Below are 20,883 nucleotides of genomic sequence, written 5' to 3' on the forward strand. Positions count from 1 at the left end.
ATTTTGATTTGTGTCAACCCAGGCTGGCACTTCCTTAGATACAACCATTATGTTTTTATCAGGGGGAGTCAGGCTGCTGTAACTACTATCAACCTCAAGAGCCCTGAGATTCTCAACAGAGGTATTTTGTGGTGACGCTCCCCAGGTTGCCACATTCTCTTATTCCGCTAGTTTGAGATTCTGGAACTCCATTTTAACGGCAGGCAAGCATGATGCTTTGGATGAAGGAAGGAATTCAATTCTTCCCCCAATGTTGTCAACAGATTGGAAAGACACACGCAGAATGTTTCAAAACGTAGGGGCTGTTACAGGAAATGTAATTTTTAAAAGGGTTAAAAGTGAAAAAGAGGGGCGCCTGGGTGGTTCGGCCGGTTGAGCACCCGACTCTTCGTTTTGGCTCAGGTCATGATCTCATGGTCATGGGATCGAGACCCACATCGTGCTCTGCACTGTTAGCTCAGAGCCTGCTTGGGATTCTCTCTCTCTGCCTCTCCCTGTCTCCCTGTCTCCCTCTCTCTCTCAAAATAAATAAATAAACATTTTTAAAAGCCGAAAAGATGACAAGAAAACAAAATAACCACCGTGATGCCTCATGCTCCCTCTATTCTTCAACCTTCAGCCAAATCCCTTGGTGACAATGGTCAGGGGGACCCTGGGTGGCTCAGTCCATTGAGCATCCGACTCTTGGTTTCGGCTCAGGTCATGACCCCATGGCTCTGTGGGTTCGAGCCCCACCCTGGGCTCTGCACTGGCAGTGTGGAGCCTGCTTAGAATTCTCTCCCTCTCTCTCCCTCCCTCCCTCTCCAACTCTCCCCAACTCATGCTGTCTCTCTCTCTCAAAATAAATAAATGAACTTAAAAAAATGGTTAAAAGGAGGGGAGGGGAGGGGATGGGGGATGGGTGAAGTGGGTGAAGGGGATGAAGAGGTAGAAACTCCCAGTCATAAAATAAGTCACAGAGATGAAAAGTCCAACATAGGGAATAGAGTCAATCACACTGTAATACACACTCACGGTGGTGAGCATTTTGTAATGTATATATATTGTCATTGTAATTGTAATGTGTATACAATCGCTGAATCACTATGTTGTACACCTGAAACTAATTTATTCTAGGGCAGTAGGTCAACTATGCTCAATTAAAAATAAAAATGAGGAAAGGAAGAATGGGAGAACGTCAGTGACCAGTAAGTCTGCAGACTGTCATTGGATGAATATGCTTTTAGCGTGAATATAATAAATATAGCGACAACAAAAAAAAGTGGCTGGAAATAAGAGAAGATGGAAAGTCAAATGGGGCAGGGGCACGGGAACGGGCAAGGAAGATGCAAGGAGGTGACGCTGTACAAGACACAATTTCAGAGACACTGCTTGGTCCTCCCAGATCATTTCCATTTCAACCTCTCATTACCTCTGAAATTCCACCTTGAGCCTTGTCCCTCCAACCCCCTAAATCAGGAAAAAAAAATTTAGAAATCTGCTAGAAACTAACCCTGAAGGAAGATGTAAGGGCTTCATTTCAGGAGTAACAAAATGGTCCGAGTTTACATTTACCGGTGAAAGATCCTTCAATGTGCCCATTAGGTTCCAAAGGCCAGAAGTTATGATATACTACGGGAGAGATCACGGACACCTTGAATAGCCTCCAGTATAACTCAGAATCTGCCCAAGCCCCAACAGGGCCACTGAGACTCCATCCAGGTCAGAAAACGTCAAGGAGTCTCATGGGGACTTCAGCATTAAAGTTCCATTTTTCAAGTAGAGAAGAAAGAAGATAGAAAAGCAGGTTTTGGCATCTTTACTCTGTGCCTGAATATACACACATCGTCTCCTAGGCTGGATCCTGCACCAGAAACTTTTTCTTTTGTTATGAAGGACATTCACAGAGTAACTGGCAAAATTTAGTAAGGTCTACAGACTGGGGAATAGGATGCATCCATGCTAATTTACTGTACTGTCATTGTATAGGAGACATTATATCAAGGACATGATATAGTCTTTTTTTTTTTTTAAGGAAATACATTAAAGCATGTGAGAATGAAGATATCATTTCTGCAACTTACTCTGAAGTGGTTAGACAATTATAATATGCTATAGAGAGAGAGAGGGAAGGTGATGAAGCAAATGTCATAAAATGTTACCGTTTGGGCAATTTGGAGGTGGATGTAAGAGAATTTTTTCATACTATTCTTGTAATGTTCTGAAAAGTCTGAAATTATTAAAGAGAAAAGTAAAGAGGGGCGCCTGGGTGGCTCAGTCGGTTAAGCGTCCGACTTCAGTTCAGGTCACGATCTCACGGTTCGTGGGTTCAAGCCCCACGGTGGGCTCTATGCTGACAGCTCAGAGCCTGGAGCCTGCTTTGGATTCTATGTCTTTCTCTCTCTCTCTCTCTCTCTCTCTCTCTCTCTCTGCTCCTCCCCCAAATAAAGAGAAAAGTAAAGAAAACAAAATACCCGTCTGTGAGAAAATTGTGACGTGAGCAAGACAGTGTTGTCGGCCCCCGTTTGAGGTCCCCAGGGGCCACCGGTGGTCTGTTCTGAACTGAACAAAGGCCCAATGGGGAGTGCCCGTCTCTCACCTCAGCTCTGCTGCTTAGATGAGTGGCCATGGGCCAGTCATTTTCCTGCTATGAGCCTCAGCATCTCATGCGAATGAGGGGCATGATGCATCTAGTCTGTGACGATTTCAAAAAACGGGTATCAGAGGCCAAATACTAGCAGGATCGGAGCTCAGTAAATGATGCTGGGTACGACACCAAGAAACTTGTCTGGAAAACCAACATCCCTCTTAACCTCAGTGAAACGGAGGGCAAAGAAGACCTGAGAACAGCATGAATTACAGACTGTCGCTCAGACCCTAGCTTCTCTTTCATCACCTAAGTTGCCTCGTTTCCTCATTAAGTGAGTCCCAGGCAACAAAGCTCAAAGAGTCGTCTGTTGGGTCTCTTCATTCTAATGCTTTATAATTACACACGACATGACCGGCCTCGGCTATGTTCACCTTTATCACTGAATTTAATCCTCACTAATACCTTCCTATCTGCTTATTGATTAAACCCTCCTCCAAAAGGATTGGCCATCTTAAGGGAATGCCTCATCATCTCCAGCTCCTTGATAAAGAATTAGAAGTGTTTCCAGTGTGTGCTTCAGAGAAACGCTCGTGCAGGTCCACGAGGGGACACGCAGGTAGGTAGGCGCTGAGCGAGGCGAGCCGGGCAGAACGCAGGAAGCAGTGCGGGTGTCCTTCGTCAGAGTGTGGCGCAAATCACGGTGGACGCACATCGCAGGCGCGGTCAGAAAAATGGACCGTATGGCAATGTGTCTCAAAAACACAGCGCTGCGTGCAAAGTCACAAATGGAATGAGGTACAGAACATGACAGCAGCAAGTCTAAAAGGAGTTCCGCTGTATTCGTGTCAACATGTTGGTTAAATGTTTCATGGGATGTGAGAGTTCTAACTGGTCAAAGAGAAACACATCCCAAATCTGGGTAGAGAAGGAGGGAGGGACAAATGCGGAAACAGATGGAATAAAAGGGCGGACAGAGGCGGGCGCCTGGGTGGCTCAGTCGGTTACGCATCTGACTTCGGCTCAGGTCACGATCTTAAGGTTGGTGGGTTCGAGCCCCGCATCGGGCTCTGTGCTGCCAGCACAGAGCCTGCTTCAGACCCTCTGTCTCCCTCTCTCTCCGCCCCTCCTCCGCTCACGCTCTTGTGCTTTGTCTCTCGAAACATAAATAAATAAAAGCATTTAAAAAAAAAAAAAGGATCGGCAGATGGAAGGTGGATAGATGGAGGACTTAGAGGAGGAAGGCCACGGGGGCAGACGCACACACACGCGCACACACAGGACTCAGTCGCAGACACAGCAGGGCCCGCTGGAAGGTCTTACCTGAGGCCCCCGGCTTGTGGCCGGGCTGGCCCGCCCGGTGCACACTCTGCTGTAGCAAGTGGAGGCACTCCCCCAGGCAGCTGAGGGTAGCGGCGGAGGTAGCTTTCAGGAGCAGCAGATCCTGGTCCAAGGCGGTGAGGGGGCCAGAGCCGGGCAGAGACTCGATGGCGTGCACGAGGTTCTTCTGCTGTCCTTCCACCTGGTTCATCATCTACAAAACGAGAAGAGACGGCACGGAGGGGAGAGTGAACGGTCCGCCTTTCGACAGGCTGGGGAGCAGCTCTTCATTAAACCAGAGGACGGCACGACAGAGGGGAGTGGGGAGAGGAACGGGCGCCCCCAGACCGCAAGTGACATGGGAGTCAGCTCGGAGGGTGTTCAGTACACAGCAGTCCTCGGACGAGGCGGGCCAGGTGACATCTATGTGAATGTAGCCAAAGGCACACAGCAGCAGCTCTGATCGCAGGAGCATTTTAGAACTGTCCAGCTGAAAGGGCCCATCAGGGCCATCTGCATGTATCATTTTACTGGTCCCCTGCAGGCAAGTGAACAATAAATACATCAAAGGGAGAAGTCCTTGGAGCCACCGGTAAGGCTCTTGAAATGTGAAAAGTTATCTGAGACAGGGGATGAGGCACAGCTTTGCCTCAGAGCTAGGCTGAGTCTTTGCTTTTCTTCCCAGCTCCAGCGCCCATGTCCTTGGCAGTCTTTTTGAAGTTCAAGAAACGGAAGTGAAATTTCAGGCTGGCATGGGTAGGAGTGAGATCACAGTCAAGCCAGCACTGAACCACACCACCCCAAAAATGCTAAGTCGGATGAGACTTTCTCTCCTAACACCGTGTGAGACACCAGGAGGAAAGAAAACCCAGGAACTCTAGGGCCAGCCCTCCGTCAGAGCCAAAGCTAGGACAACCGTAAAGAACCGCATTTTGTGCCCTGGATTCAATTCAGAAGCGGCAGATAAGCCAGAGGCTAACTGCATCTTCGAACTGACACATCAAGGAGAAAGGAAGTCAAGAGCTAGAAAAGAAACTTGATGGGTTCGCTTGTGAGGTTCATGGCCCTCACGTTCCACAACTTTCCAAACAAGATGACGTGCATCGAGCACGCATCTAGCAAATAAGCAGTCACTCTAAGGAGTGGGGAAGGCAGAGCAACCCGCCCAAGGTCCCGGGGGCTGCTCAACAGCACAGGCTACAGCCAACTGCTGGCTTCTAGACTCTGGGCCATTGTTCTTTCAGCCCCACCCCACCCCCACCCAACAACAGCCATCCTTAATTTGAAGCCATAACTCGCTCTGTCAACTGTCTTCCCTGGAGGATCCTTGCTTTATCATCATGATGGTATCAGGTGGGGAGAAGCAATAATTCTGTTAAAGGCCGCTGGACTTGGACACAAAACTCATTCTGTGCTACGCCTTATTTTTCTATTTCTTTTTGAAAACAGATACCTGCTGTGTCTGTGTAGTGATCTGCTGAAATAAAAAAAATTTTTAAAAAAGCAAAAAACAAAAACCTCATCCATTGCAATTCTACTTACCAAAATAGGCATCATTACTTGAAAAGATGGTTTTTTTCTAAATCACTGTTAAGGCTATTGCACAGACATGGCTTGGAGTTGTCACCTCAGTGTGCATGCCAATCCTTGGGCCATGCAAATTATTATTATTTTTTTTTTTTTTTTTGGCAGATAACAGAGGTCACATCTGGCCATTCTGGCTCCTATAAAAAAAAGTACCTGGGGCACAACAGGGGTTCAATAAGTATTTATTTCTGCCTTCAGGTCTTTGCTTAAAAGCCACCTCCTCCTCAACAAGGCTTCTTGAACCACATTATTATTATTATTATTATTATTATTATTATGAGAGAGAGAGAGAGAGAGAGTGCAAGTGAGTGAGGGGCAGAGAGAAAGAGAAAGAGAGACAGAAGCAGGGTTCACCCAAAGAAGGGCTTGAGCTCACCCAAAGTGGGGGGGGGGGGGCTTGAGCTCACCCAAAGGGGGGGGGGGGGGGCTTGAGCTCACCTGATATGGGACTTGAACTCACAAACCATGAGATCATGACCTGAGCTGAAGTCAGATGTTTAATGACTGAGCCACCCAGGTGCCCTTGAACTACATGATTTAAAACTGTATCTCCAGGGGCAGCTGGCTGGCTTGGTCGGTGGAGTATATGATTCTTGATCTCAGGGTTGTGAGTTTGAGCCCCACATTGGGTGTAGCGATTACTTAAAAATAAAATCTTAAAAAAAAAAAAAAATCCGCATCTCCAGCCCAGCCCTTGACATCCCCTATCCTCATTACTAATTATTCTCCATAGCACTTACCACCTTCCAACCTGACTTAAAATTTACTTATTTATTGTGTTCATTTGTGCTAGTATGAAAGCAGGGACCATCGTATCTGTGCTGTTCAAGGGTATATTCCAAGTAGAGTAAAATATCTGCGGAATGAATAAATGAATCCCTAGTCACGCGCTTCTCAGAGGTACAAAAGAACTGACTTTTGACACAAAGTCTACAGAAATCATTCTATGCGATTAACAACAAACGGCTGAAGATTTAGTAAAGAATAATACCTCCATTATAAGTTTAGGTTCACCAAGAAATATTACCAACTGGTTAAATTTAAGTTTGCAGTAGATAACGTGTTTATGTATTCTCTGACAGTTCTATATAGAGAACTAACAGCAGTAGATTTTGAGCTATTTGTCGTAGTCAACATTTCCGCAAATTCCTACCATAAAATCTTGTCTTAGAAAATTGATGTGTTAAAAGGGAAGAAAATGTAACGAAGAAACATAATAAATTATGTTCTTGACTATTATGGATGATACCATAACGTTCAAGAGAAAAGGTGAGTAAAATCAAGCCATTAACGAGATGGGATACATTTGTTTTTAATCAATAAAAAGAAATGTATCCCAATTGTATATAGTATTGAATAAAATGTGAGGTAAATCTCAGGTAATAAAAACACAGAACCGACTTCTAGAATCTTCTACTCCATTACAACAGAGACACATGCCCAGAAATGGAATCTGCTCTCTGAAAATATTCAAACTAAGCCTAGCACAGTGCTTGACACACATTGTGGACATTTCCTCAAGATTCATTTTTGCCCCCCTTTCCACGTGATGCAAAACAGAACTACTGTAAATGACACAACTGATGTCACCCTCACATGAGTTTCATCAGGCTCCAAAAGAAATTGAGTGGAGCCTCAAAGAAAGGCGGGATTCCAAGTCTTGTGATTTAACAGTATATCACAGTTACTGTGGCTCCAACATTTCTAAGACCAACAGGCATTGACGAAGAGGTTTCATCAGACTTTGGAAGAACAAGTTTCAGCTTTTTCCACATCTACTTTTAATTAAGGGCACCTATGAGAAGATGGATGTACGTGGCACCAAAAAGCTGGACGCAACAATACCAACAGCAAGTTCTTCAAAGCACTCCCTCTCTCCTTCAAGGTTCCTACAGGCTCATCGACGGAAGAACAAGGCACAAGCACCTACGAGTAGGCTCACCTACTGCCACCAGCCTTTGAACCGCTTACCTTAATCACGCAAGTCTCAAACCAGAGCCCTTAACGCTCTTTCTGGAGCACACCAACATGAGTCATTCATGGTCTTTAAAAACAAAAACAGGGGCGCCTGGGTGGCTCAGTCGGTTGAGCGGCTGACTTCGGCTCAGGTCACGATCTCGCGGTCTGTGAGTTCGAGCCCCGCGTCGGGCTCTGGGCTGATGGCTCAGAGCCTGGAGCCTGCTTCCGATTCTGTGTCTCCCTCTCTCTCTGCCCCTCCCCCGTTCATGATCTGTCTCTCTCTGTCTCAAAAATAAATAAACTTAAAAACAAAAACAAAATGCACCAAGTTTCGTCTCTTTCTGGCATTCCAGAATCCAGGGCATCAGCATCTTATAACATAGGTGTACAGGGTACCCCCAAATGAAATTTCAGAGATCCACACCTGAAAATGTCAGCTCTGAGGTTTGTAAAATCAACCATATGTAGGTCACACTGAACTTCACAGATAAGCAAACTTCCCGGGGGGGTGGGGGGGTGGGAATGCTATGCTATGGCCCATTTTTCATAGCACAAATAATGGTATATGCACTACAAAAAACAAATCATAGGAGTTAATGCTAACAAAATCAGTGGCTGCAGATTTTATTGCTTTATTTCAATAAAACTGTGTAACAGATTTCAAAAAGGAGTCAGCAAGCCTAGCTAAGTCTCTTCTAAAACAGGGTCAGGGGCCATCAGGGAGGAGGAATTTACGTGCATTCTAGAACCCATGAACTTTTTTCCAGCTGCAAGCCTGCAGCCTGGACTTAACTCCCTCTGCACCCTGAGGCCTGACTCATTGGCATTCTTCACTTGGAAAGGAGCCAGTGAGCTCTGACAAGTTTCAACCCCTAGTCTGCATATTAACCCCACCAATCCCAATTAACCTAGTTTCAATCCCCGTTTTGTAGAGAGGATCGAACAGAGAACTGCGCTCAACCTTCTGCCTTTATAACTCCACCCCTTCTCTGTCTCCCTTGAAACAAGAGTCAGGTTTCTACCAGAACTGTGTCTCCGAATTGCAATTCTAATTACCCAAATAAATGCCCGGTGACTTCAATTTTTAATGAATTCTTTCTTGGTTGACACCTGAAACCACGATAAAGAGACTAAAACCTAAGACATTCAGCTCAACGAGCTTAGGATTGGGCTGAAGAGAGACCTGAAGGGGGCAGATGGCGACAGGGGCTTCAAGGGTCTCGATTGCTTCAGACTGTTCAGAGCTGCAAACCCGGGGGCAGGTTTTCAGAGAGAGGCCTGACAGGCCAGATATCAATGAACCCCAGCTCGGTCACTAATCCATTAATAATGAAAGGATCAGCATCAGGCACCTCCCAAACATGGACTCCGCTTCCTAAAGTTCCCAGGGCCTGCTTGTGCGGTTGGGAGAGCCTCCCGGGCTCACAGATTCCCAGTACCTTCAGTGACTCAATCTGTCAGGCTTGGAAGTAGACCAGTTAGATGCCAACTTCAAGGTGGCCTTGGTTTAGCATTTACCCTTCACCTGGTGGAATTCAGAAGCCGCTTTTAAGTCTCCCCTCTGGGTCAGGGATCAGTTCTTGGCGGACTTAGGCACTTCACGTGGCCAAAGTCCTCAGTTAAGGTTCAAAGCCACGCTCCAAGGATCTTTAGAACACACAGACACATTCACACAAACACACAGAGACCTTACTGCCTCCATTAACATATATTTACTACTCCACTGTCCTCATTGGCATTACTTTAATATTACAAGAGACTCCCATCCCAAAAATGGTTTGATAGCTCGTTATAGAAGCTTCCTGAAACGTCCATCAAATCCGTAAAAGAAACTGTCAACAGTTTGTACCCTAAAATCCTTTGAATGCCTTGCCTCAAAATCATTGCCTAGTTTTTCCCACCAATCCCGAACTGTTGTATCTCGATCTGTACCTAACTGGAATCGAGCCCCTGTATTGTAAGCCAAACTTCAAATTCTCGAATTCTGACTTTGCCCTCCCCACTCAGAGACACGGACAATGCCCTGTGGATGTGGTGTTCTCCTTTACAGTGGTAAATAATAAAGGTCATTTTGCCTCATCAACAGATTGTGTGGTTGATATTTGGAGAGCTCGCATTCCAATCTCCAAAGATTTCCTCCAAACTCCTGAGTGTCGGAGCACGGTAAGTCTTGGCCTCACACCTGAACAATCTCTTCTCCCTGCTGACTTTCCTACCTGACATCCGACCTTCCTTCTTACTCCCTCTCGGCACAGCACCTCCCCGGAATGATAACCTACCAAGAGTCTCTTTAGGCGGGTTCCTGGGCCCCTTTGGGACACCTCTCTCTATCCATCCAAACACAGTCCTAAACACCATGTAGACCCCAAAAATCTCTCAAGGCTTATTATGTAAGCAAGAGAAAGAAAACCCCATCTAGTGGACAGATCTTACCAAATCCACATCTCCCAATAGGGTTCAGAAAGCTGACAGTGGCCATAAGGGACAAAGATGAATGGGAGGAAATGGGGTCCATCTCCAATGGCGGGAGGCTGCGGGCTACACACACGAGGTTACAAAGAAGAAAGTTAAGAAAACCCAGGATGAGAATGGAGAAATCAGTGTAAGGAACATAATGTCTAGAATATAAACCAAAGGAAAGAAAAGAAAAGGGGGGGGAGGGGGAGAGAAGCAAACATCTCCAAAAAAAATTGACCATTAGGTCTTCGATGGCCTTCGTGCAGGGGTCAGCAAACTCCTGTAGAAGGTCAGATAGAAAACATTTAAGGATTTTTGGAGCCACTGGGTGTCCGTGTGAGACACGGACTCTGCCACTGCAGCCTGAAAAGCAGTCAGACCAGGTACCCACAGATGAGCGTGGCAACTTGTTCCAATAAAACTAACATCTGAGCCACCTCGGTTTGGGCAGCAGGTAGTTATTTTTCTCATTCACATTACGTTGCGATTTTACCGGTTCTTGGCAGGACGGTGATTTTCTATTGTAGCCTAGACATCCTGGCTATCACGTTCGGAGCTTTTAAGTCTGATTTGAATTTTTTTTCTTAGTAGGCAATCAAGTTTATGTTTAGCATGCAGGCTACTTTTATGGCGTGTGCCTTCAAGAGCAATTAACTTCAGAGCCTCTGTGGTGCTATTTTGATCTGCTTAGTCTATCTCTTGCCTCAAGGGCCTCCACTGGTCCCGCTGGTGTGGAGGGGACAGAAGGAGGGTCCCCAGACCTGTTGCCTCCAGGGGGGAGAGAGCATCTTCGGCTTTCTCAACAGGTGCTTGTTCTGGAAGGATCTCCCCTTACCCTCAGCTCTGGGTGGTGGAGGGGAGAATCAGGGCTGGAGTCATTGTTACGCCTTAGGACATAAAAGTCTGCCTTCTTTGCAAAGCTATGAAAGTGCAGACATCCTACTTCCACTTCCAAGTTGAAGACTGCTTTGTAAGCAGATCTAAACTGGCCAAATGGAAGAGTGCTGAGCACTATCCATTCATCTTTTTGGTAACAGAAGCTACTCTTCCTTTTAGAAAATTGACAGAGAAACCCACTTTGCTCTGGGCTTCATGGTGTCATCACTGATGCGGACCATCACTAAATAACTTAAGCCATGGCTCCAGATTTCTCCATTCACCCCATTCCTAGGAGGCAGGACAGGCTAATGGCATTCTTAAGTTCAACATTTTGACACCTGGCGTTTATTATATGAGATGAGGGGGACAGAAACCAAAGACAAGCGTGGTTGAAAGATCAGGGTGTCTGGGTGGCTCAGTCCATTGAGCGTCAGGCTTTTGATCTTGGCTCAGGTCTTGATCTCACAGTTTATGAGACTGAGCCCCACGTCAGGCTCCGTGCTGACAGTGCAGAGCCTGCTTGGGATTCTCTCTCCTCTCTCTGCCCCTCCCCGGCTTGTGCCCTTTCTCTCTGAAAATAAACAAATATGAAAAACATTTAAAAAAAAAAAAAAGAGTGGTTGAAAGACCAATCCAGAGATGAAGGAGATCCAGTCTGTTCTCGTCCCTCCAAAGCTTAAACAAGTATGTGATTGCTATCAAGCTTCAGTGCTATTTATAAATGAGCCCATGCTGGGCAAGAGCAGAAGGCAAAGGCAAAATTCTGAAATGTGCACATACACATTCAAACACTTTCTGAAGATGTGGGATGAGTCTGCTCTATTTCTTAAAAACAGATTCCTGTCCTATCTTCCACCTTTGGGTTTTCTACAATCATTTCCTCACCAACCCCAATAATAACCCCTCACTGCACACACATGAAATGCAGATTTTATCTTTTCAAACTCCTAGAAAGCAAACCCATACTGAGATGTTCAAGAAATAAGAGATAATCGCATTCACAGCCAAATGACTCGTAGGGTTCCGTCGGTCTGTCACTTTCACTTCTCCAACAGGAAACTGGAGGAAAACTTCATAGAGGCCAGATGTGCTGGCTGAGGTCACCTGTCATGGCTGTCCCCACATTCTAATACCCTCTACACGACGAGACACGGCCCTGTGTACTTCCTCCTCTACCCTTCTCATATTCTGGAAGCAAAATACTACTTCCTGCCTCATAAAACAATTATGATCAATTTTCTTCCATGGTTTCTGCATCCTCCCCCCACTTTGCTACCACCTGGAAATAGCTTGGCTTTTTTTTTTGGGGGGGGGGGGTTGTTTTGTTTTTTGTTTTTCCCTGATTGCAAAAGGCTGGCTCACTCCATCAGCCACCATCCCAACACAATCAGTCAGTGAAAACAGTTACAAAGAAGGAAGTAAAAATTACCTGTAATCCCACTTCCTAGAAATAAGTAAAAGCACCATTAATAGTCTGGTATTACTGTGACTCTTCTAACTCATCCTGCACAAATTATTTTATTTTATTTTTTTTTCTTATTTAAAAAAAATTTTTTTTTTAACGTTTATTTATTTTTGAGACAGAGAGAGACAGAGGATGAACGGGGGAGGGTCACAGAGAGAAGGAGACACAGAATCTGAAACAGGCTCCAGGCTCTGAGCTGTCAGCACAGAGCCCAACGCGGGGCTCGAACCCACGGACCGTGAGATCATGACCTGAGCCGAAGTCGGACGCTTAACCGACTGAGCCACCCAGGCGCCCCACAAATTATTTTATTTTAAAAGGATCATCCCTTATAATTTTTTAAACTTTTTATCACTTAGAATGAATCATCTGTGATGCCTTAGATTGACTTAAAAATAATCTGAGATTTTGGAAAGGGGCAGGGAGAGTGGGGAGGAGTAAGGATAGAACCACGTTGGCTTTGGGGGTGCTGCAGCTGGGGGGGGGGGGACATGGAGGTTCAACATCATCTTCTCTAATGTGTTCTGTTTGAGATTTCTCCGACGGGTACAGTTTGTTGTTGTTTTTTTTTTTTATAAATAGTGGGAAAATACATTGTTGTGGGCTGAATTGTGTCCTCCCCCCCCCCCCAAATCCCTATGTTGATGTCCTAACCCCAGTACCTCCAAAGTGACCTTATACGGAGATTGGCTCGTTTTAGGGAAATTAAGTTAAAGTGAGGACATTAGAGGGAGCTGTGATCCATTATGACTGGTGTCCTTATAAAAGGAGGAAATTTGGACCCCAACGGACACAGAGGGCAGATGATAAGGCCCCGGAGAGGATGTCCATCGATAAAGCAAGGAAACAGACCAGTACAGATCCTTCCCTCCTAGACATTGGCAGAAACCCACCCTGCCAAGTGCCTTGATTTTGCACTTCTGGCTTCCAGAATTGTGAGACAAGAAATTTCTATTGTTTAAGCCACTGGGTTTGTGGTACTTCGTTACTGAAGCCCTGGAAAACTAACATACACACCACAGTTATCTTTCCACATCAATAAGGACAGACCTCATTTTAACGGCTACACTGTGTAAGACTTTTAACTCCTGGCAAAGCAGACCCTGGCTTTAGTGTCAAAGCTCCTTCCCTGCAAACCCACCATCCCTTGTCCTCGTGTAATTTATGCCGCAGGAAAAACTGAGGTGGAGAAAGCGTCTTCAGGATTATGTAACAGAAGTTGCCTACACACGGGTTAAAAGCTATTGTTTGGGGCGCCTGGGTGGCTCAGTCGGTTAAGCCTCCGACTTCGGCTTGGGTCACGCTCTCACGGTTTGTGGGTTCGAGCCCCGCGTCGGGCTCTGTGCTGATGGCTCCGAGCCTGCATCCTGCTTCGGATTCTTTGTCTCCCTCTCTCTCTGCCCCTCTCCTGCTTGCACTCTGTCTCTGTCTCTCTCTCTCAAAAAGAAACATTAAAAATTTAAAAAAAAAAAACTGTTACTTTTTAATTCTCTGTGTCAATACTAAGTGTCAACATGTTAGTAACGAGGGGTGCACGATACAAAAGGAGTTCTCCCTTATTTCCTCAAAGAGAACCCTACGGCCAACAGCAGGATTTGGGATAGAAGGCGAGGGATCAGTAATTAACCAGTCTTCTTCATTACGCACTTATCTGCACTCTCTGCTTCCCACACACAAAGACAGGCCAGGACGGGGTGCTGAGCACAGACGTAGGAGCAGGAACTCTCTGGAAACAAGGCTGGCCTCCCGGGCACCACACCCTTAAACCTGGACTCGGGCAGAAGTGCCACCCACAGCAGGCTAATACCCCCTATTCCGCATTGTTTTCACTGAAAACATCTTTCCTCCCTCTTTTTTTTCCTTGTACGGAAGTAATACTTATCACAGAAGAAACAAATAATCAAAAGAAGCAATATCGTAACACAACCCAAAGCAGAAAAAGATACATTACGATTTCGGTCAAAGCAGAAAAAGATACATTACGATTTCGGTATACGTGCTTACAACGTATTTCTGCATGTACCTTTAATGAAAATGGTTGTGCATCACAGTACCGCTCGTAACCTTTTCTTATTCCATATACCTTGTCAATAAATTTTGACAATACTATATAAAAAAGACTGTAGACCAGGGGCTCAGTCAGTTAAGCATCTGACTTCGGCTCAGGTCATGATCTCACAGTTCTGGAGTTTGAGCCCCACATCGCGTGAACCCCACTCCTCTCTCTCTCTCTCCCTTTCTCTTTGCCCCCTCGCTCACTTGTGCGCTCTCTCTCTCAAAAAAAAAAAAAAAAAAAAAAAAAAAAAAAAAAAAAAAGGCTGCAGACCATTCTATCACACAAACGTGCCACAATTTATTTCCCGGTTCCCTCCTGCTGCTGGACATCACAAAGAGGTCTTTTCTTCTCTGTGACAAATTACAATTCAACAAACTCCTCTCTAGCTAAATCCCAGCATAAATTTATAATGATTTTCTTAAAATAAACTCTTAGAAGAGGAATTGCTGGATTGAAGGGTACTTAGCATTAATTTTAAATTTTTGATAAACACTGCCAGCTCATCCTTGCAAAAACTCTCCATTTGTATTCCCTCAGCAGTGTGGGAGCCGTCCTCTTTCTCCCTCTTGACCACCTTTTTCTCTTAACCGATTCCACTGGTATTCCTCCCCCCCATCATCCCCCTCAAAAAAAAAAAAAAACCCAAAACATAAAAACAGCAGCTCATTTTTTTAATTCGTTGCACACGCCCCTCAACAAATGTGAAGTAAAGAGACATTAAGAAGTTTCCGTATTCAGCAATAAGCTGTAAATAAGTCCCAGAGAGCTAGTACGCGGTATGGCTAATTTAGACAATATGGGACTATAATCATCCAACTTGCTAGCAGGCTAGGACTTAATTACTCCAACCAACTAAAAAGAAAGGATAATTATGTAATGTGACAAAGGCACTAAATGCCACCACAAGGGCAATCCTATTATAATGCAGAAACGTATGAAATTAACGTGTTGTACGCCTTACATTTACACAATGTTATACGTCGAGTATATTCTATAAACAGGAAGTTTCCCTACCCAGTAAAGAAAACTCAAGCAAGTAAGATGAAGGGGAGTCCAGAGGGTGTCCCTGTCCTCCGGGTGGAAGCAACAATGTGGAAGGCGGGACCACCCCCGGAAGAGAAAGCTCAAGTCCCGAGCAAAGGGAGTGAAAGGGCTACCGGGAGAATCACGTGGATCCAGAAAGTTCTCGAAGACACCACGCTTCTCTCCTAAAAGGTCCCAGGGACAACGCAACAACGGGAAACTGTTCCCGAGATCCCCAAAGCCTCACAGGGCCAGAGGGAGCAGATTCACCTGAACGTCGTCCTTCCCCAGGACAAGGGAAGGGCATCTGGCCACCTTCTCAAGCCTGCCCCGGGCCCTGCGTCTGAACCTGAATCCAACACGGAAGCTAAAGAGCAAAGCAGAAAGCAGGAACCACGTTTCCCGCTCTCTTCTCACACTCTTCCTTTACATGGTCACAATCTCCTATCCTCCCAGCCCTGGCCTGGCCCAGGGGAAGGGATGGTTATCGTGACCCTCCTTTTACACAACCCTGGGGCCCGAATCATAATCCACGGACGTGGAGATGTCATGACCAAGTCCACTGTCCTGGATCCAAACTTCTCTGCCCCGTGCCCCATTCCCAGGGGGCACGAGGACACCACCATGCGCTCTGTGCGCGTGTGCACAGACACACACACACAGTTCGATGCCCACCAGGCACTAACTTCTACCTAAAAGGAAGGAGGTGCTTGGGAGCAAGCTGTCTGATCCACTGGCCAATTCACTCTGAATTGAATGAGAACAGGTTAGACCACAAACTCTGGCTAAAATCCCCAGAAAGAAAGAGTGATTCATAAGCAAAACCTAAATAGTCAAGGGTAAGTATTTGTCCTGCAAAAGCGGTGGAAGCTTCAGTAAGCGTTTAAGTTCCTCTCGGCCACTTTCTAATCAGAAACTATCGAACATACGTCACGTACGTAAAACAACGGAAACTGAAAGGCTGTCTTTTTGATCCGCTTCAGAGGTCTTCTGGCTGACCAGCCACGTCTCAAAAACGCTCGCTGGCCTATCAGGTTTCACCTTCTGGAGAACGTAACTCCACCACCCAGATGAGCAAGTAGGAAATTAAACCATTTTCTCGAGCCTGCTTTACCTGTGTTCACGAATATTCCACACCCATGCTCGGCCTTTCTCAAAGAACTTCTCATTTTCTTGGTACTTAATCTCTATTTTGGGAAATTCTTTTATTTTGCAGAGAGAGGAGCTTGTTTTTAAGAATTCCTGAAGGAAACCTGCCAATAGAGAGCTGTATCCTATCCTCAGCTTAGTAGCACATATTTATTTCACACCGGGCCTTCGCTCGACCTACTAAATGCCTGCTACTCTCTTTCAAAACTTATTGTTTTTAGTTCCAATATCAACCCAAAGTAGCAGACAAGAATATAACAGTTCTGTTCTCTTTTCCAGCTAAAATTAATTTCACTTGTGCCAATTATTTTCAGGAAAGAAATGCATCTCCAAAGGGCACTTGAAAAGGAGGGGAGGGGGGATTGGACAAGAACTTTTTGCCTCCAGGCAAATCCTTTATAGCATTTAAGGCTTGGCAAATGAAACTCTGGAGAGACAAACGCATTTATCAGGAATCTGCTTCATTAATCTGACAAGGAAAATTATGTTGAGGGATAAGCCACCAGTAATTAATATTTATTGTATCTCCACCGAGGAAATGACACTGCAGTCACCATTATACAAAAGAGAGAACACGATTCCTGCACACAAACTGCTTACAATGTAATCCTCAAGGTGCTCAAATAAGAGACAGAATAATGATATAGAATACACCGCACTTTACGAAAGAGCTAACCACATTTTGCAGAGGCCTGCGTTGAAAACTGCTTTCCAACAACAGAATGAACTGGCATGGATCCATTCCTGTTTTCCTCACTTCCTCAAGACTCTGGTACACACTTTTTAAGAAAGCCAAGTGTAAGAGTGTGCAATGCACGGCCACTAGTCATATCAATAAACACACAAATAGAACTTATTAAATTATAATTAGTTCCATACACGACTAACTCCAGGACCCAGCCTGCTGACTGAACCGATCAATTCATCCACCGCCATGTTGTGGGGAGGGCCCACAAGACCTTATTCATCAAAGGACTCTACTCACAGGAGATGCCCGACAAACGTTTGTTGGGTGGGTAAATGGAGAAAAAAGGGAGGAAAGAGAAGAGAAGGCAAGAGAAAGGAAGGGGGAATGTAGGGAGGAAGATGGGGGGAGAAAAGTGGCAGAAGAGGAAGGAAGGGAAGAAACAAGAGAGAGAAGGGAAGAGGAGAGTTCCAAGAAGTTTTAACACACTGGCATGGTTCTCCAGCATATCCAAGAAATTCTCCCCACTGCCCCAAGTCTGGTGTTACTACTTCTACTCAAAGAAGAATAGGTATTTTCCACTTTATCTTAAGCCCTGGAACTTCAGCCTTAATTTTGAGTCTCTTCCAGTACCAATCTCCCAGAGAGAAAAGGACATTTTAACTGCACGTTAGACATCTACGGGCACGCCACAGTCCCAAACTCCTTATAGCCTCTAAAATAATCTGATATTGAGAAACAAGGCCCTACCTGGATGGGTTCCAGGTTCAAGTTCCAAGCAGTCCATGGAAGCCTTTCTCCTGGTTAATTCTAACTCTTTCTTCAGACCACGATATAGGTTGCTTTCACCAGGTAGCCTTCCATCATGTCCCCAAAAGGTCATTATCCCCATCACCCACAGGACCCATCATGTTTGTGTTATGTCCTCCATTGGTTAAGCTCTCCCACCCTCATCGGGCTCTGAGCTCCACGAGGATGAGGACCTTTTTTCTCTTTGGTTCACTCTTGTCTTCCTAGCACCTAGGATGAGCCTGGCAAACTGCAGGCAGAAAATGTTGGTTAGAAGAATGAGTATGGGGCGCCTGGGTGGCTCAGTCGGTTAAGCTTCCAACTTTTCACATCGGCTCAGGTCATGATCTTGCAGTTACGAGCTTCAGCCCCATGTCGGACTCTGCACTAAGCATGGAGTCTGCTTGGGATTCTCCCTCTGCCTCTCCTCTACTTGTGCTTTCTCTCTTTTTCTCTCTCTCGAAATAAACCTTTAAAAAAAGAATGAGTAAATGAATATACGAAAAAGAGCACCTAGGCATCTCCTTGGGAACTGGCCATCTTCCCCACTTCCTGGCATTAAAGAAGAAGGTCTGAATGCCACTAAGAGATGAACCCATATGAACACAGGTATCCAAACCACATCTAAATGTCAACCAGCAGGCATTAAAAATTGACAAGTCAAGGAAGTATGTACAATACCAGTTCTGAACGGACTGATTTTCTTCTTGCCATATCGAGACAGAGGATTTCAGTAATCAGAGGACAGAGGACAAGGTTTCATACTTTTCTTGCATGTGTCCCTGGGCCTACTTGATCACCATCAAAGACAGTGTTTAGCAGCAAAGGAGAGAAATTCACCCGTGCTAATTCAAGAAGGGGATCTGTTACATGGATACAGGAAGGAGGTACCCAGAATTTACTAGAAAGGGCTGCTCTCTGTCTTTCAGAGATATCCCAGTCTCTTACCTCTTAAAGTCTCTGCCTTTCCCACCTTCTTACTCTCTCCTCTTGCTCATCTGAAAACTTCCCTCCCTTGTCCAAATCCCAGCAGAGCCACCGGGGAGCTGAATCTACCCAGTCTCACAAGTCTGGCTTCCTTTCTTTCCCAATTCAGATTTGAGAGGAAGTAAATATGTTTGGCTGGCCGTGGATTAGATGCCTGCCCTGGTCCGGCCAGCCAACACTGACCTATGCCTTCACTACAGGGTCTCCTCTTCCTAAGGGGTAGCCCCTCCACCACTTTTGTGACGTTTAGCCCCATCTAAGATTCTGATATTCATGACATAGAAAGATACACACTATTTGCAAATATCTTAAAAACTCACTTCACAAGAAAATATACGTGTCCAATGGGACACCAGTCAATGCTCACATCTGTAACAACGAGTCAAAATAACGAGGCATTTCCCTAAACGTAAGCTGGTATGACATGAATGCCAAAGTTACACAGCTTCCTGTCAGCGGGTTCTAGAAATAGAGTAACTTCTTGTAAATGTAAACACTGAGCTCCAACTGAGCCCAGACCACCCCATCTCTTTTAGTTGCAGTACCACGTAATAATGCAAAATCCACGGTTTAAAAAGAGTTTAAGAAGAGACAAGGGCTCAATCCACAGTACCCTCTCGGTTTATACCTTTCCTGACGATCTCCAAAGTCTGGAATTAGCTGTCACCTACTTCCTCATATTAGGTTCACGGATCTAATGTATCTATTAACTTTATGGAAATTAAAATTAGTACCAAGAAGCACTGGGGTTTGCTACATCAGCTAACTCTCCCTCAAGAGCTCTCTGTAGTTTTCCCTATGCAGTTGTGATTCAAACGGTTCTCTTTTTCACGGAAATCCTTCTCTTCCCATGACTATCACCAAACAGGAGACGTAAAAAGGGAAGGTCTGGCCCTGATAATACTCTGGAAAGCACAGGATCCCCAAACAGAATTAATGTGTAACGTGCACAAAAGGTGGCTCGTGGGGCGCCTGGGTGGCTCAGTCGGTGAAGCGTCCGACTTCAGCTCAGGTCATGATCTCACGGTCCGGGAGTTCGAGCCCCACGTCGGGATCTGTGCTCACCGCTCAGAGCCTGGAGCCTGTTTCAGATTCTGTGTCTCCCTCTCTCTCTGCCCCTCCCCCGTTCATGCTCTGTCTTTCTCTGTCTCAAAAATAAATAAACGTTAAAAAAAAAATTAAAAAAAAAAAAGGTGGCTCGTATACCTTGTCACTAATTTCCCCGCAAACACGCTACGCACCTCTAGAGTGTAGCGTGGGCAGCTCTACACTTGTTGACTTTCTCTCAGGTGACATCTTGCCTAGATATCCTCTCCTCCTCGTCCTTCACAGTCAAAATCCTACTAGGTTTCCAATGGCTGGAGCAAAGCAGTGCCTCTCCATGAGGCTTGTCCTTCCCCACCCAGAAGTTACCACCACCACCACGCCCCTAGTCTCTCCCAGGCCCTCTCATGAGCAGGTGCCTTTTCTTCAAGTTCGTGAGGTCCGGGGAGCAGCCCCACATCCCCTTAGCGCCTGGCTAGTACAGAGAGACGCTACATTGTCAATAACTCGCTAAGTGTAGCCTTCAGGCTTTGGGGCACTGCTTCAGGTTTCCAGGTTTATTTTTTTCCGGTGGAAATGCTCTGTGTTTCATTTGCTATATTTGTGGCAGAGTCGGGAAGCCCAATTTGGGCGAATCTGGACATTTACTGAGAGAAAATGCCTTTTCTCCTTCAATTCAGTACTTAGAAATGAGTATCCCCCTTTAGACTTAGCTGGGTAGTGCTAATTTGCCATCTTTAAACTAACCTTTTAGAAAACATGTAATATTAGCTCCTCTTCCAGATACTATCTCACGATTCCCCACTGCAAAATAAACACATGCCGTAATTCCTTCCATAACTAAAATGTAAACACATACTCCACTCTTGGGATAAACTGGCTCTATTTTCATGTAAATTTAGTACCCATAGAAGGTA

At 45.5% G+C, this 20,883-nt stretch overlaps 1 protein-coding gene across 1 annotated transcript in view; it reads right to left on the reverse strand.

The window, feature by feature from the left end:
* OSBPL10 (oxysterol binding protein like 10) overlaps positions 1-20,883 on the reverse strand; it is a 305,042-nt gene that overhangs the window by 74,259 nt on the left and 209,900 nt on the right. Inside the window, exon 5 of the mRNA XM_042954884.1 lies at positions 3,890-4,100. Coding sequence (XP_042810818.1) covers positions 3,890-4,100 — 211 coding nt within the window. The remainder of the gene's footprint in view (positions 1-3,889; positions 4,101-20,883) is intronic.

This window comes from Panthera leo, chromosome C2, assembly GCF_018350215.1.
Source record: "Panthera leo isolate Ple1 chromosome C2, P.leo_Ple1_pat1.1, whole genome shotgun sequence".
In the NCBI taxonomy this organism is placed as follows: Eukaryota; Metazoa; Chordata; class Mammalia; order Carnivora; family Felidae; genus Panthera; species Panthera leo.